Source organism: Phyllostomus discolor, chromosome 12 (genome assembly GCF_004126475.2).
Source record: "Phyllostomus discolor isolate MPI-MPIP mPhyDis1 chromosome 12, mPhyDis1.pri.v3, whole genome shotgun sequence".
Taxonomy (NCBI): Eukaryota; Metazoa; Chordata; class Mammalia; order Chiroptera; family Phyllostomidae; genus Phyllostomus; species Phyllostomus discolor.
Window position 1 is genome coordinate 41940137 of NC_040914.2, and position 19305 is coordinate 41959441.

At 60.1% G+C, this 19305-nt stretch overlaps 2 protein-coding genes across 4 annotated transcripts in view; one reads left to right on the top strand and one right to left on the bottom strand.

Annotated features, from left to right (window-relative positions):
• Positions 1 to 8364, top strand: part of ABHD2 (abhydrolase domain containing 2, acylglycerol lipase) — a 60536-nt gene extending 52172 nt beyond the window's left edge. The window contains exons 10-11 of one of the 2 annotated variants that reach the window (XM_028502424.2): positions 708 to 792; positions 2732 to 8364. In XM_028502424.2, coding sequence (XP_028358225.1) covers positions 708 to 792; positions 2732 to 2928 — 282 coding nt within the window. In that variant the 3' untranslated portion in view covers positions 2929 to 8364. The remainder of the gene's footprint in view (positions 1 to 707; positions 793 to 2731) is intronic. The other variant, XM_036013160.1, reaches the window with a different exon arrangement.
• Positions 8365 to 12255: 3891 nt separating this feature from the next.
• Positions 12256 to 19205, bottom strand: RLBP1 (retinaldehyde binding protein 1). 2 transcript variants are annotated; one of them, XR_004900268.1, is made up of 8 exons: positions 19023 to 19205; positions 18650 to 18778; positions 17328 to 17532; positions 15439 to 15617; positions 14453 to 14611; positions 13508 to 13618; positions 12759 to 12987; positions 12256 to 12698 (listed from the first exon to the last, which is right to left on the bottom strand). XR_004900268.1 is itself a non-coding variant. In XM_028502338.2 (7 exons), the coding sequence occupies exons 1-7, from the start codon at positions 19032 to 19034 to the stop codon at positions 12829 to 12831; spliced, it is 954 nt and encodes a 317-aa protein (XP_028358139.1). In that variant the 5' UTR covers positions 19035 to 19205; the 3' UTR covers positions 12256 to 12828. The 2 variants fall into 2 exon arrangements, 1 of the variants encoding a protein (XP_028358139.1); XM_028502338.2 differs by having other exon boundaries at positions 12256 to 12987.
• Between the last annotated feature and the right edge of the window lie 100 nt (positions 19206 to 19305).

The window sequence follows — 19305 nt, forward strand, 5'->3', positions numbered from 1 at the left end:
GGCGATCGCAGTAGAATAGGCACGTTCGTGTCCCCACTGAGGAGGGGCACGTGTGTTGGCGAGGGGACTGCTGTGCACCAGTGCGGTTTCTGGCAGCTGTGATGAGCTTCATGGACACCAGAGTCCGTTTGTGGCCAGCATAACCTCCGTGTATTCTTTGCCTGAGCCCCCACCAGCTGGCCTGTCCCGTTCTCTCTGTACAGTCGCTCGTTTTACTCAAACACGGGGCTTCCCCTTTACCCCCGCCCGTGCCCGCCTGCCGGCCGGGCCCACATGCCCAGCTGACACAGGTGCTCGAGGGCTGCAGCTCGGCCACCGGCCATGTCGTCCACCTGTCCCCGGTCAGCATCCGCACCCGGGCTCTGGGGCCCTCGCTGACACCGTCCCAGCACCGTGGAGCTGTCCAGAGCCAAGGCCAGAGACCCCAGCAGAGCACGGGATGGTCTGACCCTCCCTGGCCAGGCTGTCCGGGAGTGTCGGCGTGCCCCCACCGGCACACGCCTGCCAGGGCTGGGGCCGCAGCAGTAACTGGCAGGGCTGTCACTGCCGGGGACCCAGGCTGTCCTCAGTCCCCCCGGTCAGCGTGCCTCGTGGTGGCCCCCTTCCCTCTGCCACAGACACACATCTGGTCATGCACTTCAGCCTTGACTCTACGGGGTCTGCAAAACAGAAGCGGTCACTTAATTCTCTGTGTGTTCTTGGCCCAGATTTATGTGCCTCTCATGCTGGTGAACGCAGCTGACGACCCGCTGGTGCACGAGAGTCTGCTGACCATTCCAAAGTCTCTCTCCGGTGAGTGTCTGCCCCTGCCGCCCCCTCAGCCTCTCAGCAGACGGCCGCAGTTACTCTGTCACTGTCCCCGCGCTGTCCCCTCCCCGCTGTGCTTTCACTCAGCCTGGCCTGGGAGCCCTGGGGCTGCGGTGGGGGCTGGGCAGGGCCTTCTCACGCCCCGTCCTGGTGCAGGGGGCAGGCCCGTCATCCGTAGCCCTAGACAGGGGCACAGCCAGTCCCCCGGTGCTTGTGAAATTCTTGTCTCAGGGGTCTAGTTCCCTTAAGTCGGAGAGTTTAACTTAAAGAGATAGTTACACTTAAGACTTGACCTGAAGAGCAAAAAAAAAAGGAAAGAAAGAAGCCAGTTGTGCTGCCTCGTGACAGCCTCTCCATCTGCTTTGAGGGTAAAAATATAAGCAACGGAGCAAGCTGCCTGTGGCTCACGGGAGTGGCACTGCGTGTCCAGCCAGCCCAGCCTCGCCCAGCCTCGGCCACGCCGGACGGGAGCCGAAGGGGAGACTAGACAGAGGGTGGCAGCAGGAAACCTGAGGGGGGGTTCCCGGGACCTCCCCCACTCCCTCCACGTCCTCTGTGACATTTCCTCCGAGTACCCCGCGTTCCCCGGGCGGCAGAGGGATGCTCGTGGTTCTCTCGCGGCCCCGAGCTGGAGGAGGAGTAGACGATGCAGCAGACGGAGGACCCGCGCCGGGCTGGCTGCCAGAGAGCTCTGGCGCCCACCGCCGGGCACACGCTGCGCGTGGGGTGGGAGCGGGGCGCTCTCCTGTCACCCCCACCAGCCACGCCTGGGCTCCCCGCACAGACGCCGCCCACGCAGCTGCGCATGGGCGGCCGACAAGGCAGGCCGAAGCGTGTACTTCCCCCCCCCCCCCACGCCCGCCGCCTCCAGCCGTAGCCCCGCCTCCAGCCATAGCCCCCTCCATCACACAGAAACATGTGCGGTGGCGACTGGGAGGAGAAGAGGGAGAGGGGTCGGGCGAGAAGAGAGCCCTGGACCCACGGGTGAGCCAGGAAGCGCCACCGCGAGGGCCCGGAGCAGCTAGCAAGGGCCCCGTCGGCCCTTCCCCCGGGACCGCAGCTGCTCCCATTCTGTGCCGGCTGCCCACTCGGGTGGCCTTTGCCGCACTCGCGACCAGCCTCACCCGTGCAGTCTGGCACCCCGTCAGTCACTCACGGAGTCGCTCTCAGGGCGGCCGCAGGAGTGTGGGCGCCTTTTAGCACCACCAGCAGCTTTATGTCTCGGCCTTAAAAGATAAATGTCTGTCGTGAAAAGCCACGGGCTCCATTGAGGTCCCCTGGTTCTCCCGTGAATAACAGTATAAACTCGGGGCAGTGCGCCCCCCCTCGGCTCCCCCTCAGCACCCCCTCAGCACCCCCCAGGCAGCACCAGCGTCGCCTGGGGGCCTCGCAGAATTGCAGAACCTCTGCTCCTTCCCCAGGCTCTGCCTGCCAGAGCAGAGCCTGCATTTCAAGGTGCTGTCCCGGGGGTGTCCCAAGGTGGCCGCACCAAGCTGCGGAGCTCTTGGCAGTAAATCGAGTCCCCTGGGGAGCTTGAGCAGCATCAGTGCCTAGGCACCCCTCTGACCCCACCCCCGCAGAGGCCCTGCTGAGACTGGTCTGGGTGCTGCGTGGGGGTCCTTACAAGCCCCGCAGGTTGGAATGTGCAGCCGTGTGGGAGAACCACTTAGACTTCCAAGGGTCTCTCAGGCTGGTGCCCGTGCTGCCCCAAGGCCCGGCGGCTATTCCCACGCCTGCCAGGTCCCAGTGTCCTGTCTGCCCCACGCACCTCCCTCCCACGCTGGTGAACGGGGCAGAGGGGGGGTCGCACGCCCTTGCAGGTGGCCCTCACCGGTGGGGAAGGCCGAGCCGCCCCGACCAGCTGGCGCGCTGCCGCGGAGCCCCGCGGAGTGCAGTGACTCACCTGGCTGCCTTCCCCCCGCAGAGAAACGGGAGAACGTCATGTTTGTGCTGCCTCTGCACGGGGGCCACCTGGGCTTCTTCGAGGGCTCCGTGCTGTTCCCCGAGCCCCTGACGTGGATGGATAAGCTGGTGGTGGAGTACGCCGACGCCATCTGCCAGTGGGAGCGGAGCAAGCTGCAGTGCTCCGACGCCGAGCAGGTGGAGGCCGACCTGGAGTGAGGCCCCCCGGACTCCGGCGCTCCAGCCGCCCTCCTCCGGAGCCCGCGTCCCCCGCCGGCTGCTCCAGGTGCCCCGCTCCCCCCGTGACCCGGACCTGACCTCGCACCATCAGCGGGCGCCACCGGGCACACCTGTCGAGGGGTGGGCGGCCCTCCCTGGGCGCCCAGGCTATTTTTGTGCTTAGTTACTGGTTTTCTCCATTGCATTGTCAGCCGTGGTGACGAGCGACAGGCCTCTCCCCGTCTGTCCCGTTTCGGCATATCACGATTGCTTTCAAGCCAATTACTCCTAGTTTCCCTACGAAACGTGTGTCGGAACAGCCGTTGTGCTTTGCCAGCCAGGCGGCTTGTCCCCGAGGACGGTGAAGGATGCCTGTTGTTTCGTGGTGGTCGGACGTGCCCTTATGCAGCTCTGGAAAAGAGCTCACCAGCCTCGGCCCGCGCTGCAGACGCAGCTCGGCCCGGGCGCCTTGGGGGGCCCCGGGCCCCTGAGGCCACGCTGTGGCCCCTCCCGTGGCAGAGCAAAGTCCCCTGAGTCACAAGCCACACTCGTCCCTCACTGTCTCCCAAGATGGTTTCCCTGCACTTTGCTGGTGACGAGGGTGACCTGGGACACTTATTAAAAATTCAGCCTCCCAGCCCCCTCCCCTGCAGAAGCTGATTCAGTGGGTCTGGGAGGGGGCCTGGGGATTTTAATTTTTGACAAGTGCCCCTGGTGGCTCTCATCACCAGGCAAATTTGGGCAACACTTCTCCGCAAGGCCTTTAAATTAGCAACATTTCGGTTTTGAAACTGTGTTAAAAATCATAGTAGGAGGTGTCGCCCAGCTCCCAGGAGTCCCCGGGAGAGCGAGGTCTGCCCTGCACAGTGGCCCCCCCGTGGGTGCCGGCGTGGGGCCCGGCTGGGCGTGAGGCTCGTGGGCTGCCCCCGACCCTGCTTCTCACTGGCGGCACGACCCTGGGACAGTCCCTCTGGACGCGAGTTTCCCCCCCCGTAAAAGGGGGGGGGGGGGCCGGACCAGGTAACGTGCCAAGATCGCTACCTGTCCTGAAGTTCAATGACAAACGCACTTTCCCGGGGTTTGAAGGTTTGTGAGAACGTCCCTCCCTCCGGGGGGCCTGGGCACTCCCCTCCGTCCGAACTTGCAGAGTCATCTCCGCCTTTCCCGTCTTTGTCCTCGAAGGTTTTGGCTTTTTGTTTTACCACGCCCTCATTTGTGTTTTCATTTTCTTAACCCGGGTCTCTGTAATTCTGGCTTTTGATACCAAACAATTCAAAAGTTGGACCTGCGTGTTTTGGGGAAAGGTCTTTCCAGCTGAAGGGGGTGGGGTTTGAAAGCAGATCTTTATCTTAGTAGCCTGCTGTGACCCGTTGGAGGGGTCTTTCCGGAGGGTGTCTTCTCGAGTGACAGGCTTTCGAGTACTTCCTTCTCCAGTCCTGCGGTGCTTGGGTGTTAAAACCCTGCACTTTGAGAAATCAGCAGCGTCTGTCTGGAACTATGAGCAAAATTGCCTGCATACTTTAAGATTTCTCCCAGCTTCATCTCCTTTGCTCTGGGACAAGCAGGAATAGAAACAGTGGGTCTGGGTGGATGCTTAAGGGGTGCAGGGGGGCCCCCTGGGGGCTTGGATGCTGCCCCTGGTGGCCACAGGTGGTACAGCGTGGGCGGTGGTCCAAGCGACTAGGACAGTACATCTGTAGCCTGAAGAGACCATTCGCTGACAGTCACCAGGTCATCTTAACAGGTCGCATGAAAAACAGCCATTCTCTCCGAAGACAGAGACTGCTGTGGCCTCGGCTTTGCGTTGGCTTACCCGAGCGCACACATCAGACTCACCCTTGTGACTGTCCGCCAGGTAGTTACTGTTTAGTGCTTGTTCCTTTCCATGTTGTTTCGGCACACGGTGGCACTTGACCATCTAACCCTCGGTGTGGGCGCCAGTGCTTCCCCCTTGTCACTTTTCCTCTGCCTGACCATCACAGCAGCAATCTAGAAGGTTCACAGTCCTCTTCCCCACGACGCCCTCTGCCTCTTGCGACTTCCCCTGAAACTAGGTGCACGCAGCCGTGACTGACGGGTTTGCGTGACCGTCCCAGGAAGCGGGTGGCTCCTCTCCATTTGCCTCAGGTTGCACCTCGGACCCGTGCTGAGAAAGGAGTGGCCAGGTCCCAGCTCCATTCAGGAGGGGAGAGGACAGTCCTGTTGTCACTTCCGGGACAACGGAAGTCCTGGGGGCCTGCCCTGCACAGCAGGCTGGGTGGCCCCGTGGAGGAGAGGAGGGGTGGGGGCGTCTCCCGTGCTGCCACACAGCCGGCATTCGCCCCGAGGCACTGGGGGGGCGTGTCCCAGCTGCACCCCCTTCAGCGTGCCCCTGAATGGCGTTCAGTTCTTCGGTCTGGCTCACACAGAGGCCACTGGAGCCCCCTGCTCGGGCCCCAGGCCCTCGGGCATGGAGACGAGGATGGGACCTCGGCTGTTGTCGCACGGGAGAGCGCTCGTGGGCCCCTGCGGGAGAGCACAGGAGCAGGGCACCAACAGACAGGCGCGCTTGCCAAGTAAACAAGGGAGGGGCGTTTACACGGGGCCACTTGGCCTGCCCCCAGCCTTCCTTTGCTTTTCCCCTGAAGTTGTGGATTCCCAGTGGTAACGTGAGTGCTGTTCCTGTTAGTAAGGCCCTGCTCGGGCTGAAACCAGGCTGAATTTTCAGAGGGCGTTGGAGTGCTGCCTTTCAGAATCTGGTTAAGGCTGTAAGTTGCACAGACTGCTCTGCCGCAGGAGCGACACAGTGAAAACCGGGAGGGAGGGAGGCACCCACGCTCACCCCGGTCGGCCTCCCTGCCCCCTAAACAATTTTGAGGCCACTGACAACAAGCAGCTGGTCTGGGTCAAATTCGGATTTTCTGGAAAATGGTGTTGGGTCTCTTTGACGCGTTTATGGCAGAAGAGAGTTTAACAGCCTTGAAGAAAACCTCTTAACTTCCCGCTGTGAGCTTGCGCCAGCGATTCCAGAGCGGAACAGAGAAGGCGGTTGTTTGCAGTCCCTGTAATCTCGCAAGCTCTCGGTGGCATTTCACGCTGACAGGGGCCCCCGGGACAGACTACCTGGTGGCAATGCACCTCTCTCGGCTTGGCATTTGGGAAGCAGGGTCCAGGAGACTGTCCCTCACTCACACTGGGTGGGGGGAGCGATCGCCTCCCCGCTGAGCCCCAGTCACCTTAGACCGTCTGAAACCACCCCCTCTGCTCGCACATCCTGTCCCTGGACATTCCCCCTCGCCCTCCTCAGCTCGTGGGAATGGGCGAGTGCAGGCCCCCGGCTCACCTCCAGGGGGCTTGGAGAGGGAGCCACTGCGTTAGGCCTCGCTGGCGAAGACCCTCCACCTTGCCCCTGCCCTGTCTTCGGCTTGGGGGCCCACTGCCACCAGGCAGATACCCCGTCCTTCCGTGTGACTCAGGCGGAGCCCCGAGAGTTGCCGTGGCAGAAATGTCCCAGCCGCCGTCTTCACTGACGCCGGCTCTGTGGGTGGCCGAGCGCGTGCGCCTGGCATCTGAGTGAGAGCACTCTTTGTCGCCGTGTGACTGGAGACCATTTTGCCAGCCCCAGGGAGACCATGTGCGTGTTCTCGTTTGTGCCGGCCGGGCCAGCAGGTGTCCGAGATGTGAGAGGCTCCCTTTGCTGTGGCGTCGATTCTGGCTCGGAGCTCAGCTGAAGGCCAGAAACATCACGCCGAGTTGAGGGAGCTCGCGGGTGTTCGTCCCCTAGGCAGGACAGGAGCATTACCGAGAAGCCTCCCCCTGCAGCGTCCGCTCACAGTACATCAGGACTCACTTCCTCTGTCCAGAAAGCCTTAACTCAAACATCTCCTGGTGCCACCGTGTCGTGGTGTTGGGATTCCCGTTCTTCTGCCGAGATCATGGGGCGGGGGGGAGCCACGCGCAGAGCCAGGGAATTTCTCCATTCTCTGTGGCCCGTTTGTTCCTTGTCGTGCCAGGCACCCCCACCCTCAGTGACCCGGGGGGCCCAGAACCCACCGACCACCACGTCCCTGACGCCTTTCTTCCTTCTTGGCCTCACTCTGCTGCTCAGAGCCGCTCTGGGTGGCTCGGATGCTTCCGAAACCACGAGAAACGGCCTGTCTGGGGCCCACAGAGGCCCGGCAACGGAGGGAGTCTGCTCCCACCTCCATTCTCTTAGCAGAGGGGAGTGACCCCTCTTTGTGGGGACGGATTGCTTCCACCAAACTATCTGAGGCTGAGGGAAGGGGGAGCGGCCCCTGCTGGCCGCGAGACCGGACTGCTCCCCAAACAAAAGCTGCTCCTCCCGCCTGTGCCGCCCCCGCTGCTGCCCCCGGATGCTGCAGCCGGCACCCTTGGGAGCAGGCCGTGGAGTCCGGCTCACCAGCTGCCCTTTGGCAGAGTTAGCACCCCGCTCCCCGTGTTCTCTGAGCTGTTTGTTTTTCCTGGCAGGTAGGTGGGTGTCTCTAATGAGTGAGAGGACATTACTTCTTATTAACACTGGTGGATTAAGCCTTCTTCTTCTGTCAGTAACGAAATCTATACCTTTTCCCCCTCCCAGTCCCCACAAGCCAAGAAACCTCCTATTGCCATAAGCTGGGGACCGTCCACGTATCGCACCTGCAGACACACCCTTCATCCCGGTGGGCGTCCTCCTCCCCGCCCACCCACGCTGAGCAGCCCACCGTCCCCTAGAGTGTCGCCGGTGCCCGCGGGCCCCAGGCTGTTCGTGTGGGTGTAGAGTTAGGTGTCCTTTGGCGTTCGATTTGGCCTCTTCGGTTTCCCTAGAGCACACGTCCATGTAGAACCCTGTCACCTCTCCCAGCAGTGCAGGTGACCCGGGCCTCTCCCGCCGCCTCAGGAAGACCGTCACTGTACCTGAGCTTCTGACTCCTGCCGCTGCGGCTGCCTTAGCAACACCCGGGGGAGGCGAGGGGGGCGGGGACCCGGCGTGCGTCTCCCCCTTCCTGGCTGGACTCCCCTCAACCACGTTCTTCTGTTGGCAGATCTGCTTCCAGACTGATTTCCGAGAACCGTCACTTTCACATTCCTGATTTCGGTTTTGTTTGCATTTTCTGAAACTTAAAATGCTGCCCTGAAAGTAATGTGTTTCTGAGTCTGTGTTCTGAAAGCCTCCGTGCTGCCGGATTATGGGGAGCAACGCGGGATCCTCCAGCACCGAGGTGTTTAAGATTTGCAACTAGCAATGCAACTTTTTCTAAATATGAGGATATTTACCTTTATTAAGAAATTATACTAAACAATGATGTCCTTGATCATTTTATGTTCTTGTATTAGTTTGGTCCTATTTTGATTTTGTGTGGTGGTAAACAAAGATCATTTACAAACAAAAACTGTAATTTTGTTATCTTTGATTCGATGGGATTTCTTTACTTAAAAAAATTAAAGACTAAAAACGTGGCACGGCTGTGTGTTTTCTGTATAGTGGGGCTTCTCCATCTGAAAGGACGCTCTGCCCCGGCCGGGCAGCTCGGCTGGTCAGAGCACCATCTCAGTACGCCCAGGTTGCAGGTTCGATCCCCATCAGGGCACGTACAAGAAGCAGCCAATGGATGCGCCAGTAAGTGGAACAACAAAATCGATGTTTCTCTCTCTCTCTAAAAAAAAAAAAATCATAAATAAAGGGATTCTTCCTGTGTCTTCACTCAAGTATAAGCTTGAAAAAAACGGGCCAAACACCAAGTTCTCGTCACGACTGATTTTAACTCAGCCTTGCAAACAAATACCGGGGAAATGACCAGCCCACGGCTGTCTTTACAAGCCCATCTCTCCAGGCAAGGGAGCCGAGGCCTGAGATGAGTGAGAAATCACCTTTTAATCTGTAAGGGGAACCGCGTAGACCAGATGGAGATCAGGTAGAGCTGGCAGTGGCCACGGGCAGTCCCGGTGCTTTTCCATTCATGTTCTTTGAACAGACGGGGCGGCCGTTGCTGCAGTTGAGACTGGACTGGGTTGGTTCGGTGGCGGTGGTGTCTGTCCTCCTTGCTGCCTGCTGGAACCCAAGCCAGGGGTCTGCCAGGGCCGAGCGCTGGCCCCGCCGGGAGAGTTACCCATGCTCCCTGCCCGGGAGCCCGCACTCCGAGGAGCCTTCCTCCTCAGCCGCGCCAAAGCCTTGATAAGGTGGGGCGGTGGGGAGGTGGGGGACTGGCTTTGGACGACCTGTGTTAACACAGCCTAAGAATGCCCCGCACCAAGTGGCAAAGTGCACCCCTCTCCGGGAAGCAACTTCCCCCCACCACCGATCCCTCAGGAAATAGCCAGAGTCTGGGTCTGAGAGAACCAGCTCGCAGAGGACACTGCCGATGAAAAGCGCTGCACGGAAGACGCCTCGGGTCCAGGCTGCCGGGTCGATGCCAGCGGCTTGCCAACGTGGTCCGCCCACAGCCGCGTCTCTGCTGTGGATTCATCCTCGGCGACCTTCATCTCCAGTCACCCACTGTCCCAATGGCGCTAACACATCTTTATCATACTTTCTGTTAACCGGCCCCTCAGCGGTAGCCCTCTAGGGAGCACTTGCCCAAGGTAAGGACCAGACACCCACACCTGGATGGCCCGCCGTAGGTACGACAGCCCCCCCCCCCCCCCCATTTCCCTCTTGGGCATTATCCCCCCACCCGAGAAGGGTGGCCTGTCTCGGAATGGCTGGGAAGACCTTACAGGCTGTTTGGCCTTGAACTGCTGAGCCTCCTCCCTCGCTCCTCACGGCGGTTTGTGCCAGAGCTTTCGGCTCTGCACTTGCTGCCGAGTTTGGAATTGCCCCGGCGTCTCTGCTGAAGACTGTCTGGTTTTACTCTCAAGAGTGATCTCCTCCTCTGTCTGATGATACTGGCAAAACTGACCCGGAATATGGGGCGTTCTAATGTCATTGTTCCTCGTTCCCCTCCTACCTCCACCTCCCCCCCCCCCCCAGGAGAAAATAAACGTTGGAGACAGAGCCTGAGTCTGGCAGAGCTGAAAGGGGCTGGGGTCAGAGCTGCTGGGTGAGGGTCGCCTCCTGGCCCCTTCCTCGTCCTTGGGCCCTGAGCATTGAACCTTGAGATTTTGTTTTTGACCTGTAAGATGGGAAAAGTTATAATATGAATGCCTGTCCCTGGATATGATAGGAGAGAGACTGTGTCACTAGCAAGCTCCCAAGTGGGGCAGACGCCTCCCTCCGGGGACACTTGGAGTGGTCTGGCTGCCAGGTGGCCCGTGAACTTCAGGCCCACCACTGACCGTCCAGTTCCCTGCAAGACCCTCTTCAGCTCTCTCCCAGGCCAGTTAGGAGCTGGGCGTCCTCCTTTGGGGAAACTCGGGGCTCTGAGCAGCAGCTGAGCCCAGGCAGAGGCTCCGAAGCTGGTGGCCCACTTCCCCACCGAGACTGCACCCCCACACACACTGACAGACTGCCTCCGTCTGTCTGTGACACTGCGTTCCCCAGAGGGCCGGCAGGAATGCACCACATCAACTTCCCAGCTCTCGTTCCGCTCACTTGACTTGGATGTGGTGGAATCCCTGCCTCGTCCCAGATGTCTCCAGCAAGGAAGCTTTTCTGGGCAGCACATGTTTGTCATTGAAATCAGGTTTTGTTATTCCCGTTCCCATATCAGGTGGCTTTCGAGAGTGTTTTATTGTCCCTCTTCCTCTCGTTAATGTAGTGACGGCCGCTTGTAGGAATCCAGTGTGTAGGCAGCTGGGTTTTTTGTTTGTTTTTGTTTTTGCTTTTTTTGTCAGGGCCTTCTTTTTTTAAAAAAAAATTATTTATCTTTAGAGGGAATGGAGAGAGAAAGAGAAAGAGAGAAGCATTAATGTGCAATGTGCGGTTGCTGGGGGCCGTGGCCTGCAACCCAGGCATGTACCCTGACTGGGAATCGAACCTGCGACACTTTGGTTCGCAGCCTGTGCTCAATCCACTGAGCTACGCCAGCCAGGGCTGCAGCTGGGGTTTTGTGATGTTGAGTGTGTCAGATTTAACAGCAACATGCACGGGCTTGGGACATGTTCCCCCAAAGGCAGCACCACCTTCCTCCCTCACAAGGTCAGGGTCAGCCTCATTGCTGCTCAGTGTGTCTCTGAACATGGAGGAGCAATACCACGTCCAGGCCAGCAGAGGGCAGTGCCAGCTCACAGTCTGTGGGTTCACTGGGTCCAGGCCCTCCAGTTTCTGCCTAGGAAGCCCCTAGACTTTTTCTTAGCCCCAGAAGTTCTAGAAGATCCCTCCAGGCAAGGCTATTGAGCCTCCTTCAGCCAGAGCAGCTCCTCTTTTTAGGCTTAAATACCAGAGTTCCATGTAAGATTCCATTTGGGAAAAGCAGAGCCACACTTTTTAAAGGGTCTGAAGAAATCCTCGCTGGTCAGCCACCCAGGAAAACTTGCTGAGTCCTCCCTCAGCTCCGAAGCCCTAGGTAAACACCACTTCCGCCCGTGGCTTGTCGGCTGTGAGTGCTGCAAAGAAAGGAGTGGCCCGGGGGATGAGCATACACTGCAGACCCCAGAGACGGAAGCGAGAATGTGAGAAATAAACGCACATGGGTGCACACATTCCCGTGTCTGTGTCCCGGTGTGCGGCCATGCTGGAAAACGAGAACTCAGCCGGCCAGAGACGGGCCTGCAGGAGCGAATGCAGGAGGCACTGGATGGAGCCCCCAGCCCAGGAAATGCGGCTGAAGATCCTGTTCCAGAAGGTGGGTGCAGCCCCAGGGGTGCTTCATGCCCACAAAAAGTGGACGCCCCCCAGGCAAGAGCAGAGAAGTCTTGGCATGATGACTGGGGTGCCTCAGTGGGAGTGGCCAGGCCAGCTGACCCCTACCCACCGCCACAGCCCAACAGGGACGCCCGCGGAGCATCGCCTGGCGAAATCTGCAGCACGAAACTTCTGACCATTCAGCTGGTCACAGCACCTCCCTCATACACGGCACACATCTTTTTTCGTGTTTCATTTGCGTTTTTACCTTTTTTGAAGTAATAGAGCTAATATGCCAGAAAAGTTGCTTACTTTCTTCCATCTTCCATATTAAAATGGCTCCACAAAAATTCACCGATTTTGATAGGTTTTTTTAAACACACGCCGACAGGACAGCTGTCACAATACAGTCTAACAAAATTGTTTCGAATGATGTTAAAGACAACAAGGCGCTACTAGAGCCATCTTACGGAAAAACAAAACACTTTCTGGCCCACCCACTCTCTTCCCCCCGGTGCAGAGCTGGACAGTAGGCGTCCATGGCTGTAAAGTGCCGGAGCTGAAGATACAGAAGCACCTTCACTGTGTCCCTCAGGGGCTGAGAGTGCTGAGAAGACACCATCTGTGAAACTGCCCGTGAGGCAGCGGGCCTGGAGGACAGCGCGTCTGGTGGAGAGACCCCACAGACAGAAGGAGGGGACACAGCGCCACCCTGGAAGGAGGCCCAGGGTCCTGGCCATCATCGCTGCACACACATCAGACTGCGCCTGACCTGGGGGGGGCGGGGGGGGAACTGGGCCACCGCAGGATGGAGCTGCCGAGGCACTGGTGCCTGCCAAATCATGTGCTCCTAGGTTCCCTCCTTGCCTGTGCTCACAGACTCTAAGTAGCAAAACCCCGTTAGGAAGGAAATCAAATCACTAAGAGACTTGGGGTCTTTGAAACAACCTCACACAAGCCAGTGTCCTAAAGCCTCAAAATCCGTAGGAATGGAACTGCTCCCGGTTCTTCTGGCTCAAGTGAATTCCCCCGCCTTACTGCCCCCAAACTTAGGAGGAGGGTCCTCCTAAGCCCAGCCAAGCTTAAGGAGGGTCAGGGGAACCTCAGTCACCCCACGCAGCCCTTGTCCAGCTTTCTGGGTCCAGGACAGCCGGGGAGAGGCCCAGGGATGCTGACTGCGGGGTGGGTGGCAGGCGGCGTCCTCAGAAGGCAGTGCTCTCGGCTTGGGCCCGGGGGCCAAAGAGCTGCTCAGCAAGGACCCTGCCGTCGTACTTGGGCAGCGTGCCCCCAAAGTCAGTGGGCAGGATGTCCCTGTCAATCTCCTGGAAGAAGCCGGAGAGGTCATCTCCGTGGACGAAGACCTGCAGGAAAGGAAGGGGGACAGAGCTGAGTAGGGGGGCGGCTCTGAGGAGGAGGGGTCCAGGGGCAGACAAAGATGCAGTGTGTCATGTCTCTGCCTGGTGACACCTTCTGCACAGTCCTCCCCGTTGTGATGTCTGCGGGATCCACGCAGTTAGGGGCTACGCTACGCGTCTCAGGGGGTCTCTGGGGTGGGGGGCCCTCAACCCCCTACCCTCATCCCTCCTGTCTCATGAACCCTTTCCTGCCAGAGCCCCATTCACTCTTGCTCTCGCCAGCCAATCCCTGAGCGCCGCCCCTTCACCAGCCAATCCCTGAGCGCCGCCCCCTCACCAGCCAATCCCTGAGCACCGCCCCTTCACCAGCCAATCCCTGAGCGCCGCCCCCTCGCCAGCCAATCCCTGAGCACCACCCCCTCACCAGCCAATCCCTGAGAGCTGCCCCCTCACCAGCCAATCCCCGAGCACCGCCCCTTCACCAGCCAATCCCTGAGCGCCACCCCTGCGCATGCCAGGCACTCACCCTCTGGAGCATCTTGCTCTTCAAGAAGGGCCGCACCACGTTGTAGGTCGTGGTGAAGTACCACGGCTGGTGGATGAAGTGGATGGCTTTGAACCGGGCTGGGAAGGAATCCTGCGGCGACAGAGAGCGTCCCACCCCGCAGCCCCAGTGACCTCCCACTGCCTCTCCCAGGGGCCCACTGAAGGTTCCAGCCCCAGGCCACCCCCTGGGGGGAGCCCTGGCTTCCCTGTGGAGCTCCAAACAGCGGGAGGCCACGCAGCCCAACCCTCTCCCTCTCCCAGCGGGTGTGTGAAATCGTGCGCTTCAGTGGAGTGAGGAAATGAACTGGCAGCCTTGCTTGGTTTGAAGGAGGCTGCGTTTTTCAAACCCACTTACCCGCTGAGTAGACTGCAAACTGCTGTGGACTGCAGGGACACCACTGTCGCGCCTCGTTGCCCTTCACCCCCTCCCGCGGCCCTGGCCTCCCCTCCCCCACACTCTCCCAGGTGCACTTAAGGCCGACTCAAGGTGAGCTCCAACTCAAGGTGAGCTCCGAGGGGGACGACTTCTGACCTAAGAGGAGTGAGCTGTTGGGAGTCAGCGATCCCCTTTCCCAGGACAAACTCACTCCAGAGAGAGGCGGCGTGACAAATGTGGGCAGGGAACGGGATTTCGGGCCCCTGCCTCCCTGCCTCTGTACAGTTTTGTGACCTCGAGAAGTCACGCAAATCTCTGAGCCTCAGTTTGTAGGTCTTTGAAATGAAGCAGGAAGCCACGAGAACGCTCTCTCGGGGTAAATCGATCAGTCAGTGTGCGCACTTGGCACAGTGCTGATCACCGAGCGTTTGTGGCTGTCACTGCTCTTTGTGGGACCAGGTGGTGGCATCATCCAACCAGGACCCCCGGGCCGGCCCCCCAGCCTCCCGCCCTGTGAGCGACCCTTGGGGCAGTGTTCCAGGGCCCCACCTGGAGCATGTCCACCATCTTCCTGAGGTCTGCAGCCCGCAGCCCGGCAGCCTGCTGCACGGTGAAGCCCTTGAAGTTCTCCACAATGCAGAAGCCGTTAATCTGAGTCTCCTCGTTCTCCAGCAGCTTCTCCAGGATGAAACAATAGGCCTGCAAGATCTTGGGCAGGGAGTAAGCAGGCTGCCAGACCCAGCCCACAAAGATCAAGGGCCCGAGGGGAAAGCGAACTGGTCCACTCCTGTCAGAGGTTAAGTTGTCACAGGCTGAGAGCTGGGGCATATTTCCCTCGTGAAAGTGTCCCATGGAAATGACCTTGCATGGCACGTCCATGGTTAGATGCCAGAGCATTGATCCCCGACCCTTGTAACGCCCCAAATTAAGGGACTGGTGAAATGATGGTGCATTCGTGCTGTAGACTACTCTAGAGCAGTTAAAAACCGTGTCTAAGACTATAATGTACAGGAAAATGTTCACTCTGTGGTATATTATTGTAGGGTATGACCCCAAATTTACGAGAAAACATGTGTTTGTGTGGACACGGGGCAGCTCCCTCAAGGGCCTGCTGGGGGACATTGCCTACATACACGTGCAGAAGGGTCGGGCCAGCCATGACTTCTGCTGAACAGGTTGGAGCCCGGGCTCTCCCTGTTCTCTGCGTCACTCAGCTTTCAGCAGTGGGCAGTGCTGACCCCAGCCCGTGGCCCACAGCAGCCACCCCCCACTTGGCAGGGACAGCAGGGGGCAGCCGTGTTTTGGCCAGTGGGCCCCACCTGCAAAGCGGCTGGGTTTGCCAGCCGCCCCAGCACACCCTAGGAATCCTGCCCTGCCTGGAAGGGGCCTGGTGGCACTGGCCACCTGCTACCCTCTCCCACAGGTGTCGCCTCCTAGGGAGCCAGGGGTGAGAGAGCCCAGGAGAGGCCAGGGCTGGGGGAGGGGCCAGCCCAGAGGGTGGGAGGGAGCCAGGACAGCCCCCTACCACCACCGACCTCGTCAAAGGTGATCTCTTCGCAGTCCCAGTTCTCGATGTTGAAGAGCATGACCACTCGGCCGTACTTGTCCCGACTGGACAGGACCCCGGGGTAGCCGGCCTCAATGGTGCAGCGGACCGCCTCCAGGGATAGGCCGTCGAAGAGCTCAGGGTGCTGCCGCCGGAAGTGCACGTAGCCTGGTGCAGTGGGGGGGGGGGCACACAGAGGAGCCCTCAGGGAGTCAGCCCACCCTGGAGTGGGACCCAGGTACCCGTGTGTGACTAAGCAGGACATGCCACCTTCCAAGGATAACTGTCTCGGTAATCAGACGAGATTCTAGGCATGAGCATGTTAAGTGGCCGATGCGTGAGGTGTATGTAACCCAGAACGTAAGGACAACAGTTACTTGTCCTTTTTCTCTCCTGTGGGCAGAGGCGCAGGTTTCTCAGGGGGCGAGGGGTGAGAGCTGAGGGGGGAGCGTTGGAATGAAGTCCAAACCCCAGGCAGGACTCAGGCCCTTCTGGGGAGCAGCATTTGCACCACCTCCACCCCCACGCCATCGTGGCCCGTCCTGGCCAGGTCCCCGCCGCTCTGCCGCTGTGTCCACCACCCCCCTGGCGGGGCCAGGCCTGAGCAGGTGGTCGGGAGCGTCTGCCAAGGGAATGCCACCAGCCTCCTGCACCGCTCCAGGTCCCCCATCACCTGGCCTCGGTCCTGCCCCCACCTCTGTCCCACCGCTCTGCCCGCCCCCCCCCCCCCCACATCTCATTTCCTTCGGGCGTTTCTTCAAAACTCCCCTTCGTACCAAGGCCTTCCACTTTACCTAAAACTTCAACCCCCCAATGCTCTATCTCTGCCTCCCTTACTTTTTCTCGTTATCCTCTCTTCCTATCTAACACTCTATAGACTTCGGTTTAATCCGCTTTACTCCTTCCACCGTTAGAATACACGGTCCCTGAGGGCAGGCAGCTCTTGCCTGCTTTATTCTCTGCGGCACCCTTTGGCCGGAAACAGCAGATGGCACACAGGGAAGTGAATGGACATTTGGGGAAGGGAGGGAGGGAGGGAGGGGAGGAAGGGAGGGAGGAGGGAGGGAAGAAAGGAAGGAAGGGAAGGAAGGAAGGAAGGAAGGAAAGGAAGGAAGGTAGGGAAGGAAGGAAGGAAGGGAAGGAAGGAAGGTAGGGAAGGAAGGAAGGAAGGGAAGGAAGGAAGGTAGGTAAGGAAGGAAGGTAGGTAAGGAAGGAAGGGAGGGAGGGAGGGAGGGAAGGAGTGGGGGAGGAAGGGAGAGAGGGACGGGCAAGAAAAAGCCACCGGTTGGCCTGCAGAGGGCGTGCCCAGACCCCGCCCCCCCGCCAGCACCAAGGACCCGTTGCCGGAGGGACCCTGTCTCCCTGCGCCCAGTCTGCAGGGCCAGTCCCAGGCTCCTTCCCAGGACTGGCTCCATCCTCATCTCCGCTCTCTGCATGAGGCTCGGGTGCCTGCTCGGAGCCAGTCACCACAAGCCCCCCTTCCCTGCAGTGCTCCAGAGCCAAAGCCTAGCCTTGGGGTGGGGGCTGACAGGTGGGAGCAGAGGTGTCCTCCCCTCCTTGGGCACCCAATTTGGGTGACTCCGTTTTACTCATTGAACCCTAAGTCTGAGAGAAAGAGGGGGGCCCAAACTCTGGGAATCTGGTCCAACGCCCCTCATTCATTCACTGCAGGAGCTGAGCGGGATCCCCCAGGCCAGTCTCACAGGTCAGGACGCGGGGGGGGGGGGGCTCAAAGCCCTGCGCAGGGCAGGGAGTGGGAGGGACATGGAGGGGTCGGTCTAGTCGGTGGCTACCAGCGTGAGGGTCCGCACCGTCCTCATAACCCCGCTCCCCCACCCCACACCCTTCCCAGGGCCCTTTCCCCAGCGCGGGCCTCACCTCTGAGCAGCTCGTAGGCGCGCCCCACGTCAAACTTCCGCGCGCGGATGAAGCGCAGGAAGAAGGCGCTGTCCCGGCCTTGCACCTTCTCCGCCACCGCGCAGGCCAGCTCCTGCCCCGAGGCCGCCTGCTGCCGCACCAGCTCCCGCAGCTCGCGCACCGCCTCCTCCCTAGACTCCTCCCTCTCGTTCAGCTCGTCCTTGGCCTGGAGTTAGGTGGAAGCAGGAAGTCACAGGTGTCGCGAGGGGTGGGGCCGGAGCTGGGCGGACGCTGCCCCGCCCACTGGGCCGCGTTTGCGTTGGAGAAAACTAGGTCCAACTGCGTTCGCTCGCAGGCGATAGCCAAAGGTGCGAATGTTTCTCATCGTAACCGCTACACTTACCGGAGCCCCTGGTTAGCGCCCTGCCCAACCCTTTAAATGCGCTGTGTTTTTCCTTCTTTGCCACAGTCCATCTCCCTAAGGCCGGTATTCTTCTGCCCATGTCTCAGGATGAGCAGACCGAGGTTCCGGAGTGAAGCTATCCTTGCCCAAGGTCAGCCCGATGGAAAGGAGCGGAGTTGGGAATTAATGAAAAGCCCTGCTCAGGCTGGGCTTTTAACCACTTTGCTCTGCTGCCTCCCGTGCTTCATTCTGATCTTTTAAAAAACGAAGATACGGGCCATAGAGCAGCCTGCGCTGCCCCCAGAGCTTCACACGCCCCCTGGGGGGCTGGGGCTGGAGAACTCAGCATGTCCCCAGCAGCCCTCCCCTTGGGGGGGGGGGGGGGACGTGAGGAGAGAAGCCAAAGCAGGGGCCTCAGGTCTGGGGGGAGCTCAGAGCACCGGCCCCTTGGGCTGCCCAGGGAAGCAGAGATGGAAGCCAGAAGCCCAGCTCAGCTCAGCCCAGACAGCTCTGCCAGTCCCGACAGAGCGCAGTCTGATCGCTTCTGAGCTGGTCCGACAACCTTTTGTTTATAGATTTGGAAGACAAGACCCAGAGAGGGAAAGCCATTTGCTCAAGGTCACACAGCAAGTTGGAAGTAGATCCGAGTCTCGAACTCGGGCCTCTTGCCTGTCCAGTGAGGGCAGCGTTTGGACCCTGTTCCCCAGGGCCACGTGCAGGCAGCACTCCTACTCTCAGAGTCTAGGAGGATCCCCGGTCAGGGGCCCCAAGACCCCGTTGGTGCTGTAGTTTTGGATCAGGTGGCCTTGCTGTCTAGTCAGCTAGGTGCTGCCGTGGCCGTGACCTCCAGGACAGCCCCTCGAACGGGCCAGTCCTTCAAGTTCGGGATGACCTGGAGAGCTGGGGCCCACCTCCCCCTGCAGCCCCGGGGCCGCCTCACCTTCTGCAAGGTGTGGGGGGGCAGCTCGCTGCACGGGCCAAAGACAGGCCCGTGGTCCTTGGTTGTAAGCCGCTCCAGCCGGCCCCGGAGCTCCTGCTCCTCTTCAGGGACCACGCGGAAGGTGCCCGCCTGGCAGAGAGGGGTCGGGAAAAAGCAGTGACCGGTTCCCATAGGCCTGAGCAAGCCAAGCACGTGGCCTGCTCAGACCCTATACTAGTGCTTTCGCTCAAGGTGGCTGTTAGGCCTCCTCCCTTTGCGTGGGGTCCAGGACCACAGAGCGGTTGTAGGGATGAGTTCCAGTGACTGTGGGAAGACCAGGGAGGGAGGGAGGGAAGGGGGAAGGAGCACAGCCCCAGGATGCAGGGGTACTCACCCCCTCGGACATGCTGCTCTAGGAGACCGAGTCCTTGTCCTTGGAGAAAGCAGGCCCCCCTCCTCGGTCCTGGCCTGTTCAGGCGTCCCCTTCCCCCAGAGAGGAAGTCAGGGCTGCAGCAGTGTAGGGGGCTCCCGATGCCGTCTCAGAGCAATGGGTCTCAAACTCTCTCGGGCACCGCAGTCGCCCGGGGAGTCTGCTGGAAACCCGCAGGCCGGGGCCCTGCACCCTGCAAGCTGACGATGCTGACGAGGAGGCGGGGCTCTGAGGGCGCAGCCCAGGC